This window comes from Emys orbicularis, chromosome 10, assembly GCF_028017835.1.
Source record: "Emys orbicularis isolate rEmyOrb1 chromosome 10, rEmyOrb1.hap1, whole genome shotgun sequence".
Lineage (NCBI taxonomy): Eukaryota > Metazoa > Chordata > Testudines > Emydidae > Emys > Emys orbicularis.
In genome coordinates, this window is record NC_088692.1 from 13466554 (window position 1) to 13493797 (window position 27244).

The following is a 27244-nucleotide window of genomic DNA, read 5'->3' on the forward strand; positions in this document are numbered from 1 at the left end:
TCTTTTCTTTCTTATCTCAGGCTTTTTGCATTTTGAAGATTGTTATGAATGTTTTAGTTTACTATTCTATTTGAAATAAGTTCATACTTTTCAAATAAATTTTCTAGTCTGTTAATACTTTAAAATTTCAGCATGGGAGATTACATAAATAATCTATTCTTCACTCCTAAACAATACACAAACACAGTGTTAACCCAGTATATTTAAAGCTGTCCTCCTCAAAAGGGAAATTAAAGTTTGTGACTATTTTTGATTCATTGTGATGATTAAGACCTGAAAGGTTTTGTGCTTTTTATTCAAAAGAATTCTTCCTTCTGCATCTGTGTTCACCTCAGAAATACTAAGGCCAATCTACACTAGAAAATTAGGTCTGTTTACCTACATCAGTCAGGAGTGTAAAAAATCCATACCCCTGAATGGCTTAGTTAAACTGACCAAAGTCCCTAAGTAGATAGTGGTAGGTCACTGGAAGAATTCTTCCATTGACCTAGCTATCATCTCTTGGGGAAGTGGATTACCTATGCCAATGGGAAAAACCCTCCTGTTGGCATAGGTAGTATCTACACTGAAGCGCTGCAGTGGTGCCTCTGCACCGCTGTAGCATTTTAAGTGTAGACAAGACCTTAGTCTTGCCCTCTTTATATTTGCAGAAGAACTAGAGAACTACAGTAGGAGCTCCCTCAATCCTACCTGAAAGGAGAGAGGTATCTGAATTTTTAACAAGAACTCTTCTCCCAAGTGATTATCAGGAGTTTGTTTATGTCTGCTTTCATTAACATTATTTTAGTCACAGGATTGTGAACAGTCTGACTAAAATCTACTTTCCCTTAGCAACTGCTCAGGTTTTAGTTTCTTGCGGATGTCTATCCCAATAGTTTTCCAGTCATTCAAAGAATCCTCCAGCAAACACAGGTTCAAAAATACCGGGTATTTCTAATGCCAACATAAGCAGAAAACACTTTGGAAAGGGTTTTTTTAAAGAAGTTTTTCATTATGTCATAATCAAGAAATTCTTTTTCTGTATAGGTCAAGTTTAAACACTTGTGATGCTTTCTTCTTCCAAAGTAGCAGTTAAATCTCCATTATTATCCAAGTGACAGCAACAATATTATGTCACATGAAGAACTGCCTGATTAAAGTATTCAGACTCCAAAAGAAGTTCAACACCACTTAGTATCTGGAAGTGTGTTGTCTCAAACTTGGAACAAAATAATAATCTCAGATGTCTAGATTTAAACACAGGGCATAAAAAACACCTTGGTAAGTTTCCATGCCCTAAGTAAGGTTTTATTTTTGTAACAATTATTCAGATGCATTGCTCTATGCTAGACCTGAGGTATTGTTATAAACAATGCCATTACATCATATTTTGATAATAGCAAGTTAAATAGATGGAGAACAAAATAATCTACACCACTTATTTCAACAGAAATTCCAATTCCAGCAAATTAAAAAAAAAGGGTGGAATTGGAAAGGAGTAAACCTCATTAAATTGATTAAATGAAACATTATGTGTGGGAATGAAAAGAAAATGGGAATAGTACTAGGAGTTGCTGTTTTAGACAAGACAGAAAACACAGAAAAGAGCATATCACCACTATGGATGAAAGCCAAAATATTTGCCCAGACATTTTATGATTTATTTTTCATTAAGCAAAACAGACAAATGTCTAGAAATTCCATAAATCAAGGAAAGGAGGAGGAGGACTGTTGGCCTCTTGATATTTGTATTGGACAGTTGTTTTTCTCTAAGGGCTAGTCTACATTTTAAAGTTAACTAGGATTAAGGTAGATGTGAATTCAAAGTGCAAAAGCTATTATGGAATAACTCCATGTGTAGACAAGTCCTAAGAGTGAGGAGAATTTTTAGAGAGGCTGGTCTCTGTGCAAAGCAAAAGAGGTGCCTCAGGTAGGCTTCTTGAGGCACTTTTGGAGATGAAGGGAGATTGAGTAATTTATCACTGGAAGTCTTAACAGTTAGGATGGTGCTACTTGTCCCTAAAAGACCATAGAGGATTTTACCAGATATAATAGGGGGAATTATGTTGGGGTACCTGTTCCAGCAGGAGACTAGAAAAATCATAGATGCAAGACAAGGAGAAATGGTGATAGAGAAGGCCTTATGACACATTTAAGGATGGCACTGTAAGAAGGGGAAAGAGAAGGTCACTAAGTAATTCTTCTTCCATTGAGGAATGTCCACCACTCCTGTCTTTTCAAGCAATTTCAGTTGCCTAAGTGAGTTTATTTATACAAGTTTCGATAGCGATTATCCAAAATATGAATTTTTAGGTAAAATTTTTATAGCTGCATTCAGGTAAATAATTACCTGTGTTAACAAGAAAAAATACTTCTAGAATATCAGATTTTTAAGGCCCCAATCCTGCGAAGATGAAGGCATGTGTTTAACTTCACGCATATGGGTAGTCTCATTGACTTCAATGGGATTATTCAAATGCTTAAAATTAAGCACCTGCTTGCATGCTCTGCTGGATTGGGGCATAAACGTAAAACATACAGTTTAAAATAAGTACACAAGTTGTTTCATTACACTAAAAATTCAAGTGTTAAATGAATATTTTTGTTATTCTCCGGGCAGACCACACATTCTGAAATGCTCCTTAAATAATTCAAAACTTCATTCCTTTTCTTGCATCATGAACTTGTGAAGTTTCTGAATGTTAAACTTATAAAATACAGCATGTTCGAAAGGCATGGAGACTGTTGTAGAACATAAGAAATATCTACCGTCACCATTACCTTGGTTAATGAGTCATACCTGAATGAGTGGCAATGACATCTAACTGTAATACTTCTGGAGAATAGCAGTTCCAACGATCATGCGATACAGATAACCATTCCATAAGCTGATCTATATGTTGTTTATAGAGATCATGAAAACCACTCAAATGCTGCACCTGAGCTAATGAACACATTGATTTCTCTACCTGTTTAAAAACAAACAAAAACCAAAGTAGGTGAAGTTAACCAAAGTGTCGGTTTTAAAAAAACTTTTTTGGAAATTTTTGATGAAGTTGACCATAATGTCATCACCATCAAGAATTCAGAGAACAGCAAAGGCACGTATGTAAGTATCAGTTATTTTTAGTTTTTAAATAAAATATAAGAAAATTCAAGAGACAAAAAAACCCTCCGGTTTCTTAATAGGGCAGTCATGGTCAATATTTAAACATCGTTTATCACAGTATTATACCTGTTAACTTCAGTTTTAAAATGGAAATTTTTTTTTGACTTCCCTATGACATCACACAGAACTCTGCAATGCAACATCAAAACTGATGAAACTCACAGTGTCACATAAAAGGACCTCACAGTCAATCAAAATTGTAAAACAGTTATTTTTCCATGTAGGTAAGTAGTGGTTTCCTCCCCAACTCAATAATGCTTAAAACACTTATATAGGTGACCTCTCTCCAGCAAAAATAGCTGGATGTGGTTGCCTCCAAAGCCTATCACTACTACTTCTTGGATCAGCCAGAATGTTTTTTTAGAAAAACATGCTAGGTGCTCCATCTTCCCAGAGGCTGAGCATGCTGATTTTGCAGCACTCCCAACTCCTGCCAGTTTGGGGACAGTATTGACATTAACCTTCTTCATTTTTACATGTTACCAATTCCATTAATTCAGTGAGGAAAAAGTGAAACATGTAAATAAAGAAACACCAGATGAACATGCAAGCTACAGTTATGTGTTTTGCAAGAAAGCATAAGGATTTTCATAGTAATCTATAACAGAGGTGTATTCATGCATAAAATTGTTTGCTTTTATAGCTCCTTAAGTCTCCTATCCAAAGTACATGTCCACTAAAGATGTGATCCAAAGCCCACTGAAGTCAATGGCTACGCTCTCACTGACTTCAGTAAGCTTTGGATCAGGCCCTATGGGCCAGATTGTGATATCCCCACATTGAGCAGTACCTTAACTTCACAAGGAGCCCCACTGACTCCAATAGGACTACTTACGGTGTAAGACTGAATTCAATGTGAATATGGGTGACATAATTTGGCCTTAAACAGTTAACTGCAACTAAAATTATATGCATTTGTTTTGCTGTTTTTAAACTGTACTCAACTGTTCTGGTGTCTGGCCCCTTTAGAATTTTGAACATAGATCGCTGGCCTGACAAGTCATTATGGAAGTGCCAGATGTGAAAAGATTTTAGAAAAGGCAGGATTTGCTAAATACAAAGATTATACTTTAAGCGACTTTGCCTGCACCCAAGACAATGGATTGCTCCTTTCTGTAGGATCTTTGCATTCTAGTCAAAATTATTCCATACTTGTGTTCTAAAGTATTTTTGTTGACCTGTAAATAAATCATACCATTCCACAAGACTGAGCTGTGTATCTGAGATCAAAACCGTTGTCTATCATTCTGCATATAAACAATCACAACAAACTTTTCCTTTTTCCATGAAAAAAAATAAAGTACAAAATGATGTAATTCCAGTCAAGGATACAATAGAAGCATTGTTCACAGGTGGTTTACAATAAACTGTTCAAACTTTCCATTTGTGCTAGTAACATAGGAGGGTACACATTAAATCCACAGATAGGCAAATGTGCAGCATTAGCTTCACAACCTTGTAATACATTTGACTGAGTCTCTTAAGAAAACCGGCAAGGGTTTTAATTTCTATAAATATTCAAAGAGATGAACTTACAGCACTGTGACATAGACCTACCTGTAAGTACAAATGCTGAATTATCCTCATACCAACAATCAAAATGGACCTGATGAAAGGACTAGATGACTCACAAGAGTGGTAAAGGAATATAAAGCCTTTAAACGGCTATATCACCAGTTCAAATCTGGACAAGTTCAGTATTGATCTAACAGAGCTGCTATCTGATGGCTGAAATGAGTTCCATCCATCTAAATGGAGGACCACCAACTAAGCACTGTGCTTAGCATAGTGCTTAGTAGGTGGTCTTACCCCATTTTCATGGTGCTTAGTTGATGGCCTGTCTCCATTTTCTATAGGACAAGTAAATAATGTAAAATCTAGCTCTTATTTAGTGCTTTTCATTGATAGATTTTAAAGCACTTTACAAAAGGAGGTCAGTATCATTATCCCCATTTTACAGATGGGGAAACCAAGGCACAACATGGTGACATGGCTTGCCTGAGGTCGCTCAGCAGGCCAGCGGCAGAGCTGGGCATAGAATCCAGATCTCGGAGTCACAGTCCAAAGCTCTATGCACTAGGCTTCACTGCCTCCCGCAAAGAAATCAGTGCCATCGCTAACTGATCAGCAGAGGAGCTAAAATCGAGTAAGTATGAAGAGTAGAGTGCACTATTCTCTTACAATTAGAAGCACATGAGAGAATCATTGATGCCCCACCAGTGTATCTCTGCAGCCTCCTTAAATAATAACCTGGAGGTTTAGTAATTCAAAGGTTCAGATGGTTCAGGTATATTCACAAGATCTTTTGATCCTGAATAAGGAACTCTTCTCAGAACAACATATTTCTACTTTTAAGCTAGTTGTAAGCCATTTGTATTCTATGGACAAACTATTTCAATAGGGTATTTTGCTTTTTGGAGTTGTTTATATGGATTGTATAGCAGCCTAGGGCACAGAGCATGAAATGCATTATGTAAAAAAAGCATTTTATTGTACTTTGTGGAGGTTTTGGAAGAAATACACAAGAAATATATTGAAATTCTTAGATCATTTAAGGTAGAATTTATGGGGCTTCACAAAACATAAGCAATGCTCTTCTTTTTAAGTGTGGAACAGATTAATAATGAGGGAAGGAGAATCTGAAGATATACAAACCACAGTTGAATAAATTCTTGACATAGCCTTAAGCATTATGAGGCTGATATTTAGAGATACTGAAAGCTGCAGCCCATTTTGAAGTTGTTGGGAGTTAGGTACTCAGTAACTGAAAAATCAGGTTATATTTGTCTTTGTGACAAACCTGAAATATTGGAACTACCCAATCTCATCTGTCTTGCTGAAAAAAAGCTAACGAGAACAAAGAATTTCATCCAAAGTAATGTCAACTGGGAAAAAAAAATCTGTAAATATAATATCCAAAGCCTTTAATAACTGTAGGGGATTTTCTTTGTCTTATGCAAGAACCAGAATTTATCTCCATGAAACTGCTTTACTTCTAGGACTATGGATTTGCAAAGTTTGGAAAGTGGGTGCGTCCACACTATTGCCCATTCTGTAGCCAAAAACTGCAGAGATGCGTAACATACAAATATTTTTGTTTGGGGACTCACCCATTCACAATTAAGTTTATAAAAATGTATCCCAGATTAGTTCCTTGTGTAATTTGACTTTGAGTTTGAAAGACTCTCTTGCACCTTGTTTCAATACTTGTGTAAGCTTTGTTTCATTTCTCCCTTTCAGATTAACTTTCAAAGGATATGCCTCTTTGGAAGGAGCCTGTTGGTAACAGGACCATAATTACTGGTAAAACACAGGTCTTTGGACTATAATGCCTGAAAGCAATACAAGAGGAAGTAGAACAGCCATCAAATTAAGGAGCAGGTAAAAAAAAAAAAACAGACTTGGGTAGGCCACCAAAGAGTTATAGTGAGTAAGGATGACTTTCTGATTTAATTGGCATTTAACTTTTTGGGGGGAGGATTTGAAGGAGGGGAAGAGAATGAAGGAGATGAGATAATGGTTAGAAAAAAGGACTACTTATTATCACAGCCTCTGTAGATGTTGTCCTTGATGTTAGAGAATGACTGCAACACCTCTTAAGATTTCTTATGAGAGGTGAATAGGTCAACTACTGTAAAAGCCTCAATGTTTGGTGAAGCACAGAAAAAAAATCCATTTTGAAACTCATTTTTTTGGACTAGTAGTTTGATTGTTCTTCTGTGGCCAGAAGAGAACTTGGGTCCAGTCTCAAAGGAACGTATTGTTAAGCAGGGCCCCCCTAATGCCACATGATTGTTTGCCTTAGACCACACTTGGGGGTGCCCTGCTTTCAGCCTTCACCAGGATGACTCTCTGCAAAACTTCTTTGCTTTTTTTCATCAATATCTGGTCTAGAAGACTAACAATCTTGGATTTGAGGTCCTTTTTAGGGGTTACCTTTTCCCTTCAGATGAACCCCTTCTCCCAACATTAAAGGTTTGGTTCTGTAGTTTCTTTATGACAGTGGGTTATTCAGGAGAACACCTTTAAAGGAAAGATTCCTGTTCATCTCACCACAACAGAGTCCTTGATGTGGCAAAATAAAAAGCAGCTCAAGTAAGGCGTCTCTCGACTAGTTCATGGTTCTCTACAGGCAACTTTGGAGATTTTGCAGTTGAAGCCGTGGAAGGATATGAAAGCAAAAGGCCACCATAATCAAATGGTACAGCCCAAACTTCCCTTATTTAGTTCTCTTTCCCTTCCGGGATGCAATTATAATGCTTTACTGGCCACTTGTGCATATATAGGAGAGCTTGCTTTGAGTCAAAAACAATATTGCGAGGAGAATATGTTTAGACAGTTTGAATTTCTTTCTAGCCTGGTGGAAAAATTGTGGCTGAGTCAAGCTGTTATAATCTTCTTTAGCTACACATTATAGAAAAACAGATTTCTGAACGTTAGTATCCAGGCCAGATAGTAATGCCTCATGGACTCATCAGTTAAGGCATACAATTGAGAAATGTTGACTTTTTGGGAATAGAGATGCAATGGGGAAAATTTGTTCCTGGAGCATTTACATCTTTGAGAAGGACTTAGATGAAACAGGAAAATTCTGAGGGATTTTCACTGCTATCTTTAAAAGAGAAAGTTAGATTAATTTCTAACAGGAAGAGTGAACTGGGTGAAGAATCTAACCTGTGGATACTTAACTTATGATGCCTAAAATAAAAAGTTGTTCGATCTTATAAGATATTCATAGTCAGTAATGCATCTTCTGATAAGAATTCCCCTCTTTAAAAGTGTTACGTAAAGTGGTTATAAATACCTACCTGTCTTGTAATAAAATAGGATTTGGCTACCTCACAAGGGTGTTATAAGACTTTAATTGAATGTTTGATAAGCAATTTGAGATCCTGGGATGAAAGGCACTATATGACTATAGTGTACTACATATGATGATAATAATTAGGGTTTTTTTTAAAAAGAAAAACAAAACAAAAAACCTCTAGAAGAAGAGCACAGCAGTTATGAGGAGCTTCTGGTAAGAGAATCAGGAAATAACAGAGTTACAGAACACCTTAGAGCTGCTTGATATATTAAAGCAGGAAATTTCAGTGTCTGGACTGGTGACTAACAATAATACTCTCTTATACAGCTCTCTTAAATCCTCAGAATGCTTTCAAAACATTAGGCAACCTTAGCAACAGCCCTGTGGAGATAGCTGGGGACAGAAAAGTTTAAGGACTTGCTCAAGACCAAAGTCCTAAATCAGAGCTGCAATTAAGAACTAAGGAATTCCACAGTTTCACTCCTATGCTAAGATAATTAGTCCATGCCAACCTCTCACTCTTGCAACAATAGACAGAATATGCTGAACTTGAAAGAACTGTAAAAATAAATAAATAAAAACACTACTGTCCTACGGTTCAGATCCTCGGCTGGTATAAATCATGTTTTTAATTGAGCTATAACGATTTATGCCAGTCGAGGATCTGGCTCTAGGTATTTCAGTAAGGGTCTTTACTCAAACTAAAACCAAAGGAACTTTTGGGGAAATGAATGAGTAGACAGACAGAGTTTATAGCATTCTATGTGCGCCCCCGGGGCCACACATTGACTGAATCTTCTGAACTCTTTAATCTTTACTGCTCAGCTCTGAGTTAAGCACTTGCAAGGCTTGAAGCCTAAGAGCAGGGAAATTTATAGAGGTTACTTACATTGCATTTAGACAAATCGCCTTACCAATAGTAAAAACCAACCAACCAACCAACCAGGATTTTACTCATTTAAAACACCCATTCACAGTTAGTGTCACCTTTTCATGAAGACGTTCGGTGCGTGGTATTGCCATTATTGTCACCAAAACTTTCATTAGCTGCAGGCTAATTTCTTTGCAGTCTTCTTGGCACACTTCAGTTATCGCTTGTACGCAACAAAGCAATTGTTCCATATAAAAGATCTACAAACAAAAAGCATTAAAGGTGTGAGTTTTGTTAGACAACGTTAGACACCCTTTCTTTCACAGGCCAGTAAAATTGACACAATCCTCTTTAAAAGTCAGGTATTAGTAGATGACAGTAATAAATAAGATAAATTCTACATATCCTGCTAAATCGGATGCCTATTTATTGTTCCAAACATAGACTCTACAATTCACTCCGTTTTATAATGACTGATGGGGCATTTTTTGTAGAGCAACAAATTAACACTCTCTTCCCATGCTTTTTGCTTGTAGAAGTGGTTACCTTGTCCTGTTAAGAAAAATTAAGGATCATCCTGCTAGCCACACAATGACTGCTATATGCTGGATAAATACATTAAAGAATTTTGGGGTTCCTAGGAAGATTTTCATCTTATCCTGAAATGGAACTCTTTAACTTCTAATGTTTCTGCTGTGCCAATCTCAAATGTTGTTCAAATTTCTGAACATATCAAGTAGCATAGTGATATTGAAATACACAGAAACAAGGAAACCTGAAGGTCTGTCTCCCACCTAATTATTGCAACATAATGCATAAAATCCTGGCCCCACTGAAGTCAATGGGAGTTTTGCCATTGACTTCAATGGGGCCAGAATTTCACTCAAAATTCTTGTCAGTTTGCAAGTCTTCTGTAACAAAGCATAGAAGACCACAGTAGGCAGACGTTCCATGATTTGCTATACTCTATCAGAGAAAGAGACCATTGTCATACGAATGGTTAGCTCCATTTCCAAAAAGAAAATAAATAAAACTTGAGAATACTCTTACCTATAAATGGTATTTATCTAATGTAATTTATATAGCATTCTCTCACGATGATAGAGAAGAATTATTTCTCAAATAGAAAAGTTAGGACAACTCTGCCAAAAGCTGCACTAACAGATGAATGTGGGTCTGTCTACTCTCTATATTGTCTAATAGAGTTAATTTATAGAAGATCACGTGGCACTTTTTGCAGATCTGTCCTATGGACTCATTGCTTGAACACCGGAGGTGGTGCTTCCAGTGGAGTAGATCCCTAGGAATAATGTATTTCAATGTGATTAAGGCCAATTCTGAGCATTCTAAGCATCACTGAAACACGTTCCATTAAAACAAGGACTTAAAGAACTACATTGTCTCAAAGGGAGAATTAAACAGATCCTGTAACACTAGAATAATCTTCTTAAAAGGAATTATAAATCTGACAATGGGCTACAAAGAATCTTCTGGAGACAGGGTATTGGCCAACTGCATATCCCTGAAGATCCCCTGCTGGTCATTCTAAGGGCAGAGACTTAACATTTCAAACTCCTGCTGGAAAGAAAGCTAGAATTTTAATTAAGAAGAAGGCTTGGTAGACTGTATGGATTTCTCTTGTATACCAATAACAGAACACGTTGCAGATCCAGAAATAGAAGAAAGGGGTGAAGAACTCCTGAATTTCTGTAATTTCAACTGTTACACTAGAGAGCCCACTCCATATTGGAGAAAGAAGCTGTCATACACCAAGCTGAAAGGGTCAAGATACTGAGATCTAAGGGTCCTTTCAGCTGAACTCTTTCAGGTGAACAGTTAAATTTCCTTCGCCTGTGTTAATTATTCTGCATGTAACAGGAGAGGAAGTACACCAAAGGAAAAAAAAAATACATGCAATGCCTTAATGCTAATTAATTGTACACATCACTCTCACTATATGGCTCACAAAGAATACAGGCACTTCAAAATAGTATAGTAAGAACTGCCTTCAGGCTCACGTCCCATGAAATCCATCTACTGCACGTTAGTTATGTGTGTGCTTAAGAGCAATTTTATCATGTTGGAAGTGTCTTCATCCTGCATTTTTAGGATGAAGGAACCCAAACCTAGGAAGCTTAAATCCTAAAGTTTTTTGCAAAGAGTGTTCCTAAATGCACATTTAAACATACTGACCATTGCCTTTTAAAAATCAAATATTAATATCCAAAAAAACTAGCATTAATAAAAGGAAGCACTTCTTTTTGTGAAATATAACATGCCAATCACTATTGCCAAGAAAACGCTTTGTATCAATCATTTTTATTTAGCTGGACTGCAGGGCTGGGAAGGGTCAAAGTACATTCATTTGTTTGGATTCTGTACACGATGAATTTATCAAAACAAGGGCCAAATGGTGCTTTCGGATTAATCCAATTGACTCCCACTGCAATGCATGGGAATGATGTTCATAGATTTAAAAACAGAAAGTTAGCCTAATGTAGATAACTTGAAGTTCTGATGTCAGGGAAAATATCAATATCTTATAACAATATTAACTAAGACCTAAATAACCCAGTGTAGTTTGAACTGATCATATGCAAGACTGTGTGCAAACTGACAATCACAAATGAAAGACTTGTTTGCACAATAATTTAAACAGAACTTCTATTATTTTGGTTAGCATTTCCATGGTACGAAAAGGGGACTTGTCACTTTAGAAAATTTTACACACAATTTTGCAGATTGAAAAAAATAAAGTTATATTAAGGTAAGGTACAGTCTAACTCAGTGGTTCGCAAATTATGATATGTGGGCCACAATCAGGAGGCACCCAGGTGGATTTGAAGTATAGTATGAGAACAAGAATCCGTTATAAACTACACTTAAAAACAACAAAAGTGGTTTGCCAATCACTTTTGGCTTTTAGATTTGGTATGCTAAGACTTAAAGTCTGAGAACCAGTGGTCTAAGTCCTGGCTGTTTTGGATTTTCCATTTATCCTTACCTCTTCAGATCGCTGACAGATCTCAGGTTGTGAGAGTGTGTTGGCAAGATAAGACAAATGAGGCTTTAAGACTTGTCTTGGGCAACCTCGTATCACTGCAGCTAGAATCATGAGATAAGAAGGCATAGGTGTTTTTTCAAGGGCTGACACCAGTAACTTCAGAGATACCTTAGGGCTAACAAATGTTCCAATTAACTCTGCTGCTTTCACACACTGTAAAAGAGAATAAATATAACTTGAGGATTATTTTGAAAACACAAAGACCATTCATCATATCCTGGCTCTTCCTCTTTTTATGATTCCAGCTGTTTTTAAAATACTTCAGCAATTGGCTTATAGGCCTTTCCGCTCACTCAGTAATGACTGCATGCATGAAAAAAATTTCTTGACATGTGTTCAGAAAGCTCATAATAAGGCATGCAAGCACCCTTCTCAGCATCAGAATCAAACTTTCATGAGAAAGTTGTAAAGCACAGTGTAATAGATCTCTAGCTTAGGGTGACCAGATGTCCCAGATTTCCTGGTTCAGGGTCCCCCCCACCTCTGCAAAAACTGGTCTGAGGCACAACCCGCACCCTCATTTATATATATAAAAAAAACAAAACTCAAAAAAGAAGTAATCCATTTTTTGTTGCATTCACACTCTTCTCAAAACTGTGTTTTAGAGAAGCACCTTTGTATCCCTCTCTGGCATGCGGAGGAGTCAAGTATATGCGGCAGCCTAGTGATAGCATTGTGTACTCCATACAGGAAGAGCCTGCTGCTTTCAATCTTTCATTCTTGTAGCTAGCAGGGCTGCCAAGTACTATGTATCCCTCTCTGGAATGCAGAGGAGTCCCAGGACCCAGGCTCCAGCACAAGCCTGAACGTGTACACAGCAACTGAACAGCCCCGCAGCCCAATCCCGAGTCAGTTGACACAGGCCAACCATGGATGTTTAACTGCAGCATAGACATACCCTTAGAATCCCCTAACCCAATGCTCAGGCATTGGTTCAGTATGACTCACAGGGCAGAGAATGCCCCTAATTGAATTACCAGTACTGCTTCCTACAGCATTCTGAGTTTTTCTTCCTCCAAGTACTGATCAGGTGCACCTCTGCTTAGCTTGTGAGAACAGACTCAACTTCAGCCTAAAGTGGTATGGCTCAGGACCAGACATGTGGAGTAGAATCAGGGAGAATGGGTGTGAAGAGATCTAAAATCTAGTATATGGGAGGAGGGTGCAGTCTGTGAGAAGAGAAGGAATGCAGAGGGTGCAGAGAGAAGTAAGGATAAGAAATGGGATCCAGACTCCATTTGGCTTCAATCATAGCACTAACCCATATAGAAGCTGGATTTGGAAAACCAACCTTTGTTGACATTGCCTGGACTGTCTGCAGCCAGTATATGTGAAAGTAACAAAAACTGGAAATTGGCAATGGAACTTTTTGTTACAGCTTATTTTTCATGTGTTCCGGCGGCAGTAAAAAGAAATAAACAGGAACGAGATTTAGTTCTTAAAATTATAAAAAAAATCTGTCCTTTATACCCTTTGAAAAATTTGGTTTAATTAGTTTGTAAATGCAGCCGTGACTGTTAATCTATGAAAGTTTTGCCTGTTGATAAAAATCAATAAGAACTGTGTATTTTAAGGCACTGGCTTAAATAAATCTATTAGAAAAAATGTTCTATTTCTTGTCTAAACACAACAGTGGGAAGGAAGCATTTACTTGTATAACTGATGTATCTGAACACCGATGGCTATCATACGAAATAAACATACCTTAATGTTATGGTTAGATTATGCACTGAGAGATAACAAGTGAAATTAACTAGAAAGGGCATGAACTGCACATATTTTTAAAATGGAATGTGTTGCCCCAAGGCATTTACACTTAAATCTGCTGCTTATGATTTTTAAGAGGCTGTTAATGCTTCACTTGTTGGCATAAGAGGTGAAATAGTTTCAGTTTTTGGTCTTCACACGAATCATACAAAAATAAAATTTATTTTAACAAATACACATAAAATCTACAAAATGTTTAACAGCCTCCCTGGGTCTTGATCATGCATCTGGCAAAACTCATACTGAGTTCAACATAATCACTAGCATCATCTTTTCCCATAACAATATTTCTTGGAAACATTTTGTAAAAGAGAAATGAGATTCAAAGCTCTATTAACAAGTGGCAATGGTAACATTATTTTATATCCTGTGGGAAGAGTGAGATGGCAACTCATCAGTTTAGGACCCTTGAAAGAAACGAGAGGGGAGAGAAATTATAGGCCCAGTTCACTCATGTTGTTAATTGTTTGTGTGCCGAATGCTCCTTTGAGCCCAATTACAGGATGGGGACTTTTCCCAACATGTTAAATAAAATGATATTTTAAAATTTATTTTCAGTTCATTAAAAATAGTTTAATTTAAGCCATATGGACCCAATCCTGAGCACTTCCCTCTCCTCCCCTAGACTTCAGTGAGAACTGAAGGAAGTAGCCCCATACAGGACACACTCAAGACTATTTAAGATTGGGTCTCTAGGGTATTGTAGATACCTAAAAAAGTCAAACTTACATTTCTAACCACATTATTCTCTTCACCTAAGCATACTCGGTACAAAGTTGTAAGCAGTAGTTCCATGTGCTGTGTAATGTGATCCTCTGCATGTAGCAACAATATAAACAGAAGCTGAGATGCTTTTATTCTGGTGCCTTCAACCCAGTCTGTTACATCATGACAGAGACCGGGAAGAATTTTGGAGAGGTTTCTTGTAACAAGCTCCCGACATCCCAATTCTGGTCGAACCACTAGAAGAAAAGGAAAAAAAAAAAAAAAAAACAACAGAAGGAAAGTTCAGGAAAAGCTACAAATGCTTTGCAGAAAATTTTAGAAAAGGTTAATGGTGTTGATTCATAACAAAAGTAATGTCTTCTCCGCTTCTATGTGAAGTACATGATTCAAAGCACTGCATGTGGCTTTATCTGTGAGAGTGCCATTGACTTTAGTAGCATTGCTCAATTAAAAACTCCATTTTACACTTTGAAAATGTAGTTATTTAATAAGTAATATTAATACCACCCAGGTGTTATATAGCAATTTTTATTAGTAGAGCTCAAAGCCATTATATGATTGGAAAGTTGGTATTTACATTACATGCTTTATTTAAAAAAAAATTATAAAGGAGAGAGGAAAGAAAATAAGCAGCTCACCACCCAACATGGCAAATGCATTTTAGCCAATCTCAAAGCATATGACAAAAAGATAATCTCCTTTTTACTGTTATAATGCCAGAGACGGAGAGGTTTGATTTTAAAAATCAAACGGAAGCAAACAAAAAGAAAAACAAGAAAAGCTGGACTTTTTCAAAGCAAGCTTGGTGGTGTCAGTGGCTCAGACATAATCTGAGACAGCAAGCAGCAGTCAGAAGACTTTGAAATAGCATGAGAAACATTATATACAGGTTTCAAAAAAGAAAAAAAATATTCTTTTCAGGGTGTCAGAACAGAGCAGGAATTGGCAAATGTGCCTCCTTGTACTTCATATTACTGATATCGTAATCATGTCTAAACTCCCTAAAATAAATTCTTCAATTGTCTCAGGGCATTTCCTCCCATCTGCTTATATGGCTAAAAAAAAAAAAAATGCTGATCATAGGTAAACTGCACTGGGTATAAAAAAAGATTGAAATCTGACAAGGTGAAAAAAGGTTTATTAAAAATGCCTATGAAGTACCTATTTAAAAAAAAATTCTTTAAAACATAAGAGACGGTTTGATTATTGCTTCTTTTGTGTATGGAAGAGAGCATTTGGGATTATAAAAATTGACAATGAATAGCAAAGGTCAAATGAAGAAATCTGCTTGAGAAAACAAATATGGAGTGGCATTCTATTTGACCTGAGGCAGAAGGTTTTTTTAAAGGATTCTGACCATTCCTTTTCAACAGTTCCTTCACTTCAGATGTTCAAATGCAGACATTTAATCCCTGTAGCTACCTGCTGTCAAAGAATTTTTCCCCTTCACTATAAACTGTTTGCACCTGTATCCCAAGGCAATGGTTGCTCAATGGAAAGTCATTCAGTTGTTAAGATGGCATTGAATATTAGGGCAGTCTTCAAACCCCCCGCCCCCCACACCTGCAGTGTCTGTCATCATGAGATCAAAGCACAATAAGGCTGAGGTGTCAGGTTCATTAGCTTGCAAGTACAAAAGAGTGGTTAAAGAAAATGCATTATAGCCCATAATGGAAAAGGAGGAATTCTAGATGTTGAAATATAGATTTACAATGAATCACTCATTATCATGGAATTCTTTTTAAAATACGTTTTGAAAAGGAAGCAAATAGAGGCAAGTGTTAAAACATAATTACAAAGAATAAAAAGGAACTTAAAATACCAGAAACTGAAATATAAAACATATGGTACAGATACATAGCTAAATACAAATCTTGCAACAAGACACCACAAATTCCTAATCTTATTTCAAGACATACGTAAGACTCAGTGGTAAATCATCCTTTTCTCTTTTATCATGCATAGCTAGAGAGACACTATCAGATCCAATTTGGCAGTAAAAGTAAATGGCAGGAAGGAATCTTAAAGTAATTATTAACTTCTTAGGACTGAAGTACAAAATTACCAGGTAATTTCCTCAGAATGCTCTGCAATTATCTATTAATCTTTTCATTGAAGACTTAAATGCAGAACTTTAGCGAGCAAGATGAATACAAAAACTGATGCAACTGGGCAGCATGGGGGGTGGGGGTGCGGTTTGCCCAACATTGCGAAACACTTTTATTGTGATCAGAACATTGTCTCATACAGCTCTGTAGCAAAGACTGGCTCATGAAGTAGCTCACTTTCCTACCAGTGGTAAATTCCATTAAAATAATTCCACTAGAAACATGTTAAAAAAAATGATGCAATTAAATACTAACAAAAATGTTATTTTAACTAATATGTTGCGCCAAGGTTCCCTCTTGTGGTATGTTTTATCTTTCATGGTAGGAACACCAAAACTGATCAGCTTTGCTGTTCCCCCATCAATCTCACTCATGGGATGCTATACTATAACACATATCCCTGATGATATGCATTAATTCATAGGAGATGCCTGAATTTGTGCCTCATCTGAAAATGGTGTAGGTAAATACAACACTGAAGAGGACACCAAAGAAGGTCCTGGAAACAGGACCAGTAATGTAGATGGTGCCAATATTGAATGGTGAACTGCTCTTAGTACCAATTTTTGAAGGTGCATCTTCACTGATCTTGGCATTTTAAAGATGTGTTGCCACCCATTCTAGAATATAAAACATTCATGAAGATGTTGCACGTAGTGTAGGAGGAGGTTATTTCCTAAAAACAGTAATCTGGGATGATAACATTTGAAGCAAAGTCTGATCTGGTTCAAGAGTTTGGTGCAGATTCTGTGAGGTCTCCAGGGGCTGTAATGGTTCCTAGAATAGCAACTTCTTTTTCTCAGGGAATTCCTAGATTCTTCAAGTGAAAACTATCAACGTATCAGAGGAACTGAGTAGTAAAAGGGGACCCATTCCAGAGTTGTTGAGCTTAACTATAGGATAAGAAACCTTAGTATGTTTGAATGCTTTTGAAGGAAAATTTAATAGCCTCACTTTCACTTATTTAACTTTTCAGGAAAAGAGATTTAGGAATCCAGTGCTAAAGAGAAGGCAGAGGAGAAAAAAATAAAACAGAAGCTGATGAATACTATTCATTTTAGCTCTGGAGGACATTTTTGACTATATTCTGAGATAACATGTAATAACTCCAAAAACTCAAGGCCCATACAAAATTCAACTAAGGCCTTTAATAAGAGAGCAAGCAAGAGGAGAATTAGTCAGGCCTTGGCTACACTGGCGATGTACAGCGCTGCAACTTGCTGCGCTCAGGGGTGTGAAAACGCCCCCCCCCCCCCGAGCACAGCGAGTGCAGCGCTGTAAAGCGCCAGTGTAATCAGAGCCTGCAGCGCTGCACGCTCGCTCGCAGCGCTGCAAGCTACTCCCCTCGGAGAGGTGGAGTACATACATCGCTGCGAGAGAGCTGCAGCGCTGTGAATTCCCGAGTGTAGCCAAGGCCTCAGACTCATCAGGCTTTTGGAAACCAAGCGATAATAGGCAGGATGTGCTGTCATGGTTATAGTTTCTTTTCTGATTCATGAACCATTGGATGATAAAGTACCCACAGGTATTCAATAGGGTGCTAAGCATGATGTGCTGTAATGCAAAGTAGGCAATGGCCTCTGCATGTAGACTCAAGGACAAAATTCATTGAGCAAGCATTTGCTTTTATTACCAATGGAAGTACCCTTTCAGAGGTATGATCACCTTTCATGCTAGTGGCAGCTCCTTCATTCAAAATTGTGAGGAAGTTGCAGACTGCTTATGTGACTTGAGACAGATCACGTACTTTCTGTGTCTCAGTTCCCCCTTTGTCAAAGGGTATAACACATCCTTTCTCCCACCTTTTGTATATCTTGTCTATTTATATTGTAACCTTTCTATGTGTTTGTAAAGATCCTAACACAATAGGGCTCTTGTCTCAACTGTGGCCTCAGGCAATACCATACCACAAATAACTACTTATAACAATGAGGATAAAGTATATCCTTTCCATGACAATCCTTTCCAAAGGTAAGTTAAAATGTTTTAGAATCAATTAGGAGAAAAGTCATACTAGTTTCTGTTATTCTTGTTTTTATTACTGAACTTTCTTCTTCCTCCGTCCTACCCTAATTTTAATATGGGTAACAAACAGCAGCATTATTTCACAACTACTAAGATTGCTTTAGAGTGCTCTTTTACATTCAGAATACCGACCACAACATTCATGAAAAGGGCAAAAATTTCCCTCAACCTTAATTGCAGATATTTTTTAAAACCTATCATTATCTTTACAAAGGAAAAATATGAGTGATGGGTAATTATATAAAAATTCATGAGGCTGACCATCTATTAATATGAACAGCCTGTGACACGACAAATATTTCTCTTATCACTAGAGGAAGCAAAAGCATTCTTTACCATTTACATGTCCCAAAGCTAATATAACTTACATCACAAAAATAAAAAATAAAAAGAACAACAGATCAACTTGACTGCCTTGAAGGCTAAGCAGATCTGTCAAGTCAGTTACCATTATGAAGTGCTTCCCCTTTCATTCAAGCATTACCAAGTAAAACAATTTGAACAAAAATATAATTTCAAAAGAGAAAGAACTCCGGAACCCACTGTCATCGAAAGGATTTTGCTGCTGGGGATTCTGTGACGTGATTGGCAGGTAGGGACAAGTCAAGCGTGATCTTGTTCTTTCACACCATAAGAGCGTTTTGTTCTGTTAAATCTGAGTGTACAAATCAATAAATTACCCACTTTAACCCTCTCTCTCACCAACATCCATATGCACAGTATTAAACATTAACTTTACAAACCTAAGACAGGAAACAAGCTTCATACCACAACATAAATGTTAAAGCTACCTATAAATAACTAGGTTGCACACCTAGTTTTCCTTGGAAAATAGAGAAGGTACAGTAGTTTCCCTTAACTGCTTCCATTTTCTCCCCTTCTGCTGGCTAACTTTACATTTGCTTACAAGTTTAATATAATTTTGAAGCCAGCTTTTCCTCCATTCAATTTCTTTTTGTGCTTCATACTATTCCATGAATGCTGTGTCTCAGTCTCACTGTTCAGGAAGGACTTAATGTTTCAGGGTCTCTCACTCCCCCGCCCTTTTCATCTCTTCTCCCTCTCCCCACATGATTTCTGCCTTAAAAACAGCTTAACATAAATATAAGAATGGCCATATTGAGTCTGTCCATCTAGCCCAGTATCCTGTCTTCCGACAGAAGCCAATGCCAGATGCTTCAGGGGAAAATGAACAGGACAATTACCAAGTGATCCATGCCATGCTATCCAGTCCCATCTTATTGCTGAGTGGAGCAGATTGCAATATCATTTCATCCCTTTTTCAATGTGCAATGTGCAGTGATTGCAAATGGTAATGAGTCCTACCCCACTCTCTTCAATTATTTTGGGCCAGATTGTGATAATTTATACTCCGTGTGAGAGAGGCTATTTTATGTGAAGTCCCATTGAGGCCAATGGGACTATTTTCAGGGTAAAGTACTACCAAACGTGAATAAAGCTATCACAATTTAGCCTTATATGGCTATATCCCTCATCATCTACTTTTATTCGTGATAACAACAGAACAGGCTTTGACTCAGGTGGAAAAATAATGACTCCTGAGGTTACAGGAAAACCCTGAAATGATGCCATTCAATAAATCTGAATTTTGCAAGAGAGCTGCAATACTGTGGATGTACATCTAATCATATGGCTCCTGGGACTGAGAAGGAGCAGCACTACTTCTAAATTCACTGAACTGCAACTAGTGGATGGGTTTTGTTTTTATTTAAAAAAAAGAAGAAAAAAAAAAAGAAAATGGCTCCTATATTATAGGAAAATATTAACAGATGTTGAAACTGGGTCTAGGAGAACACTTTTAGGAGAAGATGGAAATGTCTATATTTATTTATGAATTGATTCTAGCCATCAGCCCAAGCTGTTGTGCATTCTGACCACTATATGTGCCAAGAATAATTTTGGCCTTATCTTCTGACTTTAATCCTAAATTTTTCTGAAGTGTAGATATTCCCCAACCACATTTTGCAAGCATGTAAGTCTTCTTACTAGTGAAAACACAATCTGGGTTTTGTTTATTTTAAGGTTAACAGTACAGTTTACTTATATATTCTCATTTTCAGGTACTGCCTCTTCTTTTTGAGTGTAGGCATATTCTGCCAATGACTGCAGCGGTCAGAGTAAAGGTACTAGCAATGTATAATACTTCTGAAATATTCTCAATTATTAACAGATTCCTCCTCCTCCAGCTCAGGGAAGATGAGGGATCCAAAATTCTGGAGGCTGAGGAGAGGGTAAAGAGATCCCTACGGCTGATTAAGGCAGTGATTATGGTAACTAATTAGAACAGAGATGCAAGTCTGAATAGATGAATAGCAGCAGAAAAGGTAGGAGAGCAGGAGACAGAAATGCAGATGAGGAACAGGAATTCCCAAGGCTGGATTAAGTGCCTCTCTGAACCCTCTTCTACAGAGAGAGGGAAGTACCTTTTATTTAGTGAATAAGATCCAACTTACATTTTCACAGATGTTTACTGAAATAACATCTAGTTACTAGTCATCATGGACACTCCTGTTTGGAGGATCATGCAAGAATTAGATTACTTGAAACGCTCAAATACACCAGACTTGGTCTTTGTTGCATTTTCTTTCCTCCTCTTGTACTCATTTTAGTTGTTACCCTGGGGGAGTTGGCTATGTGATGAATGGCAAACCCCATTATATCTGAAAGCTACTGTTCAGCAGTGGTTGAGGCACTTGTCATACAGACTGACAAGTCTGAAAACTACTTCATGTTGACCTCATATCTAGCTCAAACCATAAAATTCAAACCAAGAAAGTATATTCAGTAAACCAGATTAAACTACTTTACACACAGACTTGGCATCCAGGAGTCATTTTAATATCACAGCCTAGGGCAGTGGTAGAAAGATAGCATCCATGCTCGAAAAGTATTCAGTTTTCCAAATCATCCACAGTATTGAACAACAGCCCATAGCTGTCTTTGTTTTCATAGATGCTATATGGCTATGTCCACACTATGAGCTAGGGATGTGATTCCCCCGGCTCATGTATACATACTTGCACTAGTTTGATGCGAGCTAGCATGAGGATAAATAGCAGTGTAGTTGCAGTAACATGGGTAGCAGCAGCAGTAGAGTCAAGGCTGAGATGTACTGAGTATAATCCCACCTGAAACCAGCGGGTACATACTTGGCACAGCTCAGCCATGCCTTCACTGCTGTTACCTATGCTATCACAACACTGCTATTTATGTTCATGCTAACTCTCACAGAGCTAGCACAGGTATGTGTACTTGAGCCTATAATTTAATGGTTTAGTTTTCATTAGATGTGATAGCTTGGTAGACCAAGATATTTTAATGTTAAGAGATATGAATAGAATGTTGCAAAGACATAAATTACAATAAAACATGACAGACTGACAAAATTGAGTTCTGTATCAATACAGAACAAAGAAGAAATTGTTGAAGTTTCTTTATTAAAGTCTGCATAACCTATGAATGCTAACCAAATACAAAGTCATGTGGTTTTGTTTATTTTTTAATTCAGGCTGATATCTAGGGTATTTTTTTCATGGAGAAACATGTTTCTTACTGGGGGAAAAGGAAAAATATCTTCTGTAGAAAACTTGTGAAGCCTATCTGTGCACTTGCACCAATTCTATACAATCTTTATAGCTGCAAGTAAGATTTATGTAAAGTTTGTGGTTAAGTTCATTAAAATGGGATTTTCTAATGCACTCAGTGTAGGCCTAACTCTGCTTTCATTGAAGTCAATGGGAGTTTCATCACTGAAATAATGCTCTAATTGAAACCAATGCTGAACAGCTTCTGAAAATCCTACCCTTAAGCAAATATATACATAGAGCTTAACTCTGAGTGCCTTCAGCTCCCATTTAACTTAGTGGGAGCTGAGGGCACTCAGCACCTCACAAGATCAGCCCAACAGACAACTACGACTGCTTCAACTGCCTTCAAGTACTTATTTTTCACATCCTCTTCTTCCCTTTTCTTAATATATTTTATGCATACATAGCTCCTGAAGAGGAGCTTCTTCAGCCAGTTATTTTGCATCCTGAATGCTTTTCTACAATACTCACCTCCTTCAGGATAATGAGATGGTGCTGAATAAAAGTCAAGCTTATCCTTAAGGTCTTCTTCATTCTCTTTTTCCCACTGCAAGCCTATCCTCTTCCAATAACTCACAGCCAGTTGCCTAAAGTGTAAAACCAAAGTGTTTGAACCACCATCTTTACATACATACAGAACGAAAGCATTTTTAAATGAGACAGATGGAAAATGAGAAGCCCCTCTACACTCAGCTGGAAGACTTCTTTGAATACACTGGGAAAAACACTAACTTCAGATACATTTATGCAACTGTAATGGCTAGAAGCTTTTTTTTTTTTTTTTTTTTTAAATGAAGCTTAAGTTCTACAGAAATAAACAATGGATCTCAACTAGCTGGGGAAAAAAACCCTTTTGTTTTGAGAAGAATACAACCTCCTCTACCCTTTTTATAATCACACTTATTTGAATGCAGCACTAACAAAAAAAAAGTACTGAACAGTTGTGTATAGAAATAAGCAAATCAGCTAAATAGAAGAGCAGGACATTTTCCTGAACTCCTACCTGAGCGTAGAAGCACTTTAATACAAGTTATCTATAAAAACTGGATCCTTTGTTCTGCTTACTTGTTCTCAGGCATTTCATCAGTAAAGCTGCTGAGTAATAAAGGAATCAACTTGTGAAAGTAAGAATATCTATCCCGCAGGTGCAATAGCCATTCTCCAACAACACTTGTAACTGCTTGCCGAACCTAGGAAGGTGAAAGAAACAACACACTGCAAATTTTACTACAGTCCCATAACTTGAAGGGAAAAAACTCTGAAAACAAAAACCTTAGAGTAAACTTTAGCAAAGTGTCTAGAAGAGCCATTTATCAAATGTATTTACAAAAACAATGAAAAACACAAATAATGAACTTTCATACAAGACAAGTAAGCTTTGCGGGGAAAAAAATCAGGCAAACTACGGTAGTAGACTGCCTACATTTCCTGCCTACATGTCCTGATCATCATTATCTTAGCTCATCATTACCTGAAGTACAGCCCCAACATAGGATATGTCTTCACTAGCAATGTTAAAGCGCTGCCGTGGCCACTTTACAGGGCTGAAACTTGCAGCACACAGGGGTGTGTTTTTTCACACCCCTGAGCGAGAAAGTTGCAGCGCTGTAAAGTGGCAGTGCAGACTAGGCCATACAGTATTTCCATTTAAATGGTAGATAAAGTCCGACTCATTCTAAGTCACAGTAGTACTTAGAGGGAGTACATTATGAAATTAGGTAAAAACATGGCACCCTCTACTAATAAAAAAATATTTTAAAAAATAATATCCTTCATTTATACAGCACATTTTAAGCAAGGCTCTCAAAGACTAACACATGTGATGTAGATATGGTAAAATCTAGATTTTATGAAACTCCATTTAACCTAAAATGCTTGTGTTCCCCCATCCTGAGATAACATTCTTCACAAGCACTCAGTCCTGCTAGATGGCCAATCCAGCAAGTACCGTATATACTCATTCATAAGCCGAATATTTTTGGTAAAAATGTGACGCATCAAAGAGCGGAAGTCGTCTTATAAACGGGTCTACACCAAAATTTGATGATTTTAAACTCTATGGAATCATTGAATTGAATATCTAATACACTGTCATTTTGTTTACTTGGAACATTTGCAGGCATGGAGCCCCTCAGCTCCCTGTGTCCGCGGTTCGCCATTCCACAGGGAGCTGAGGGGCTCCATGCTTGCAGACACTCCAGGTAAACAAAACGTCCTGACCCACCAGCGGCTTACCCTGACAGGCTGGGAGCCAAAGTTTTCCAATCCCTGAAATATAGGGTCGGCTTATGAAAGGGTCATACAGTTTTTGCTATTTTTACCTATCCATTTTGGGTGGTCAGCTTATAAACGAATGGGCTAATGAACGAGTATATACGGTACTTAAGGGTGTGCTTAACTTTATGTATATGAATAATCCCATTAAAAGTCAATGGAACCAATCATATGCTTAAACATTTACATATGTGTTTTGCTGGAACAGACCGGAGTGCTCAGTCCCTTGCTGGATCAAGCCCTAAGAGTGCAGGGAGAACATAAATGCTGCTATCACTCAACTCTGTCAACAAACACTTTAGATTTTCTGGTTTACATGGTCTTCAAATATCCTATCTGCTAAATACTACTGTGCTGAAGGATTATTGCAAATCCTTTTGATATTACGAAGATTTCTGTCCGCCCCCTGAAAGACCTTCATAAAACAAAATAAAAAGAGTTCTCTTCAATTATACACATATTACTGAGGGACAAAAGAGCTAAAGGAGTAGATTTTTAGAAATATTTAGGCACCTAACTCCCATAAAAATCTGGTCCTAAGTGACTTCTTCAAAGTTATGTAGCTAGGAATAGCACAGACTGGAACACAATCCAGAACTTCTGATATACTAGACTGCACATCCTTCCCCCAAAAGTTGAGTATTACAGCTTTATTCACAAGAACATGCCTTCCTCCCTCATTTTTGAGGATCCCTCCTTGGTGGCTAATTTTTACTTGGTCAACTTTATACATTAATATACAAATACTTATATTCAGCTGAAGCCGAAAATCTTAATGAAGCTATGAACACAATTTTGCTGGTGTTAAGAAGTGAACAGATATTTTATTACATTATTTTTACCCCTAGAAATATGTTAATGAAGGCAGGGGCAAAATCTAGACAAAAGAAAGTAGAGCTACCTGAGGAATCTCATCAAAAAGTCGCTGGGCCAGATGAGAGAGAACATCATCTACAGACCTTCCGTTGCCAAACTGTATCACCGTTCCTGTGGCCTGAATCACAGCAACACGGACTCGGAAGTGCTGGTGTGAAACTGTTTGCATTAAGGGTTTTATCAAAAATTCTGACTGCATATGAAAGTGTTCTGTTAGAGGAGAAAGAGAGAAAGCTCAGCTCTGTCTTCATATGTATGCATACAGCAGACCTTATGCAAACATGCATTTATGTAGCACCTTCTGGACATGGATCTGATTTATATCACTATGTTTATGTATATATATATGGTCTCATTTGGCATAGTGTGTTAGACTGGGATAACAACACATTTGCGTCTCTGCCACTATCACCCCAGTCCCATGACCATCCCAGCACCCTCCTCCTGCTGCAGCTTGTTCCCTGTAATTCTGATCCCATTCTTTCTACCCTGCCCTATACTCCCCCATCCCCAGTTAGGATGGCCAGAGCAGCACTGTCCACATACCTACAACTCCTTCAGCCAGGTGCCCGGCACCCTGAGTTCCACCCCCAATTCATCCTCTTCAGCCTCAGGGCCACTAACAATGCTCCTGCAGATCCCTCATCCTCCCTGGCTTCCTCCACCATCTCTCTCCTCCCCAGCCACTAACCCCGAGCACAGGACCCTGTGCACCTGCAGCTCGCAGGCCACTCCAGGCCCCCTGGCTCCCTTCCCCGGGTCCCACCTGGCATAGCCCTGGCGCTGGCGGCCGCACACCTGCAGCTTTCACGCTTGACCTCGGGGTAGGGATCGAGGAGGGTGGCCTGCAGGATGCGGATGATCTCGGGCAGGTAGGGGGGCAGGTCGGCCTCGCAGAGCTCCAGCAGGAGGCTCAGGAGCTGGATCAGGGCCAGGCGCAGCTCCTCGCAGGGCTCGTGCGATTGCCCCTGCGGGGAGCAGAGGCGCTGGGCCAGGGCCGGCAGCAAGCAGGGCAGGGCCTCAGCGGGCCGGGCGCCGTGGCTCAGGCCGTGGCAGGTGAGCTGGACGGCCAGCTCCCGGCAGCGTTCGGCCGGATCCCCCACCAGGCACCGCACCAGCGGCCGCAGCAGCTGCTTGGCGAAGACCTCCTGCAGCACCAGGGCCGAGAGCGGCCGCTCCTGCACCTCGGCCCGGATGGCCCGCAGAGCCCGCAGCCGCGCATCCCGGCCGGGCTCCTGCAGGCCGCCCAGGTGCCGGCCCAGCGCCTTGACCACGTCCGCGGCCCGGCGTTGGTCACCCAGAGCCCCGTCCTCGGCCATGCTGGATCGTCGCTAGGGAGGCTCGGGCCGCTCGCTGCGGCCCGTTACTAAGGACTCTGCTCGTCTAGCGGCCGCTTTCACGGCAGTAAACAAATGCTTTACGGCAATTTCAACATGCAAGAAACTTTATTGGCAGGGGGCTCTGCCAGACACTGACACTAAGACTGGGGTGGGTCTCACCCAGCAAACCGCTCCAGCGCCGCAGAGACAGTTTGAGGGAGTGATACGGGGTTATAGAGGGAGTATGGGTCAGTGGTTAAAGTGCACAGCAGGGAGCCAGCACTGCTGGGTTTAATTCCCATGGGGCCTTGGGCAAGTCATTCTACAGCTTCCCTGCCTCAGTTTCCCCATGTGTTAGCTGGCGCTAACAGTGTTTGCAGTTGATGACCCTGATGCAGTGCAGCACAAAGGCTGCCCCTTAGCTAGGGTTGCCAGCCCTCTGGGATTGGGCTGGAGACTCTTGAAATTGGCATTGATCTCCCGGTGACTATTGAAAGCAATCCAGGAGATTTTAATAGGATATTTTAAGAAAATGATATTATGTCACGGGAGGAATCTCCCGGAATAGCTTCAGTCAGAGTTGGCAACCCTACCCTTAGCTGGTGCCTAATATTCAGTCTCCTGGGTGAAGGGCTTGCTTTATGTTAGCAT

The 27244-nt window shown here is 38.8% G+C and overlaps 1 protein-coding gene across 1 annotated transcript in view; it reads right to left on the reverse strand.

The window, feature by feature from the left end:
- Positions 1 to 26593, reverse strand: part of DNAAF5 (dynein axonemal assembly factor 5) — a 41780-nt gene extending 15187 nt beyond the window's left edge. The window contains exons 1-8 of the mRNA XM_065412528.1: positions 26041 to 26593; positions 25300 to 25484; positions 23190 to 23314; positions 22596 to 22711; positions 14387 to 14619; positions 11831 to 12043; positions 8943 to 9086; positions 2780 to 2948 (exon numbers count right to left, since the gene is read on the reverse strand). Of these exons, the coding sequence (XP_065268600.1) occupies positions 2780 to 2948; positions 8943 to 9086; positions 11831 to 12043; positions 14387 to 14619; positions 22596 to 22711; positions 23190 to 23314; positions 25300 to 25484; positions 26041 to 26593 (1738 nt within the window). The remainder of the gene's footprint in view (positions 1 to 2779; positions 2949 to 8942; positions 9087 to 11830; positions 12044 to 14386; positions 14620 to 22595; positions 22712 to 23189; positions 23315 to 25299; positions 25485 to 26040) is intronic.
- Positions 26594 to 27244: the final 651 nt, after the last annotated feature.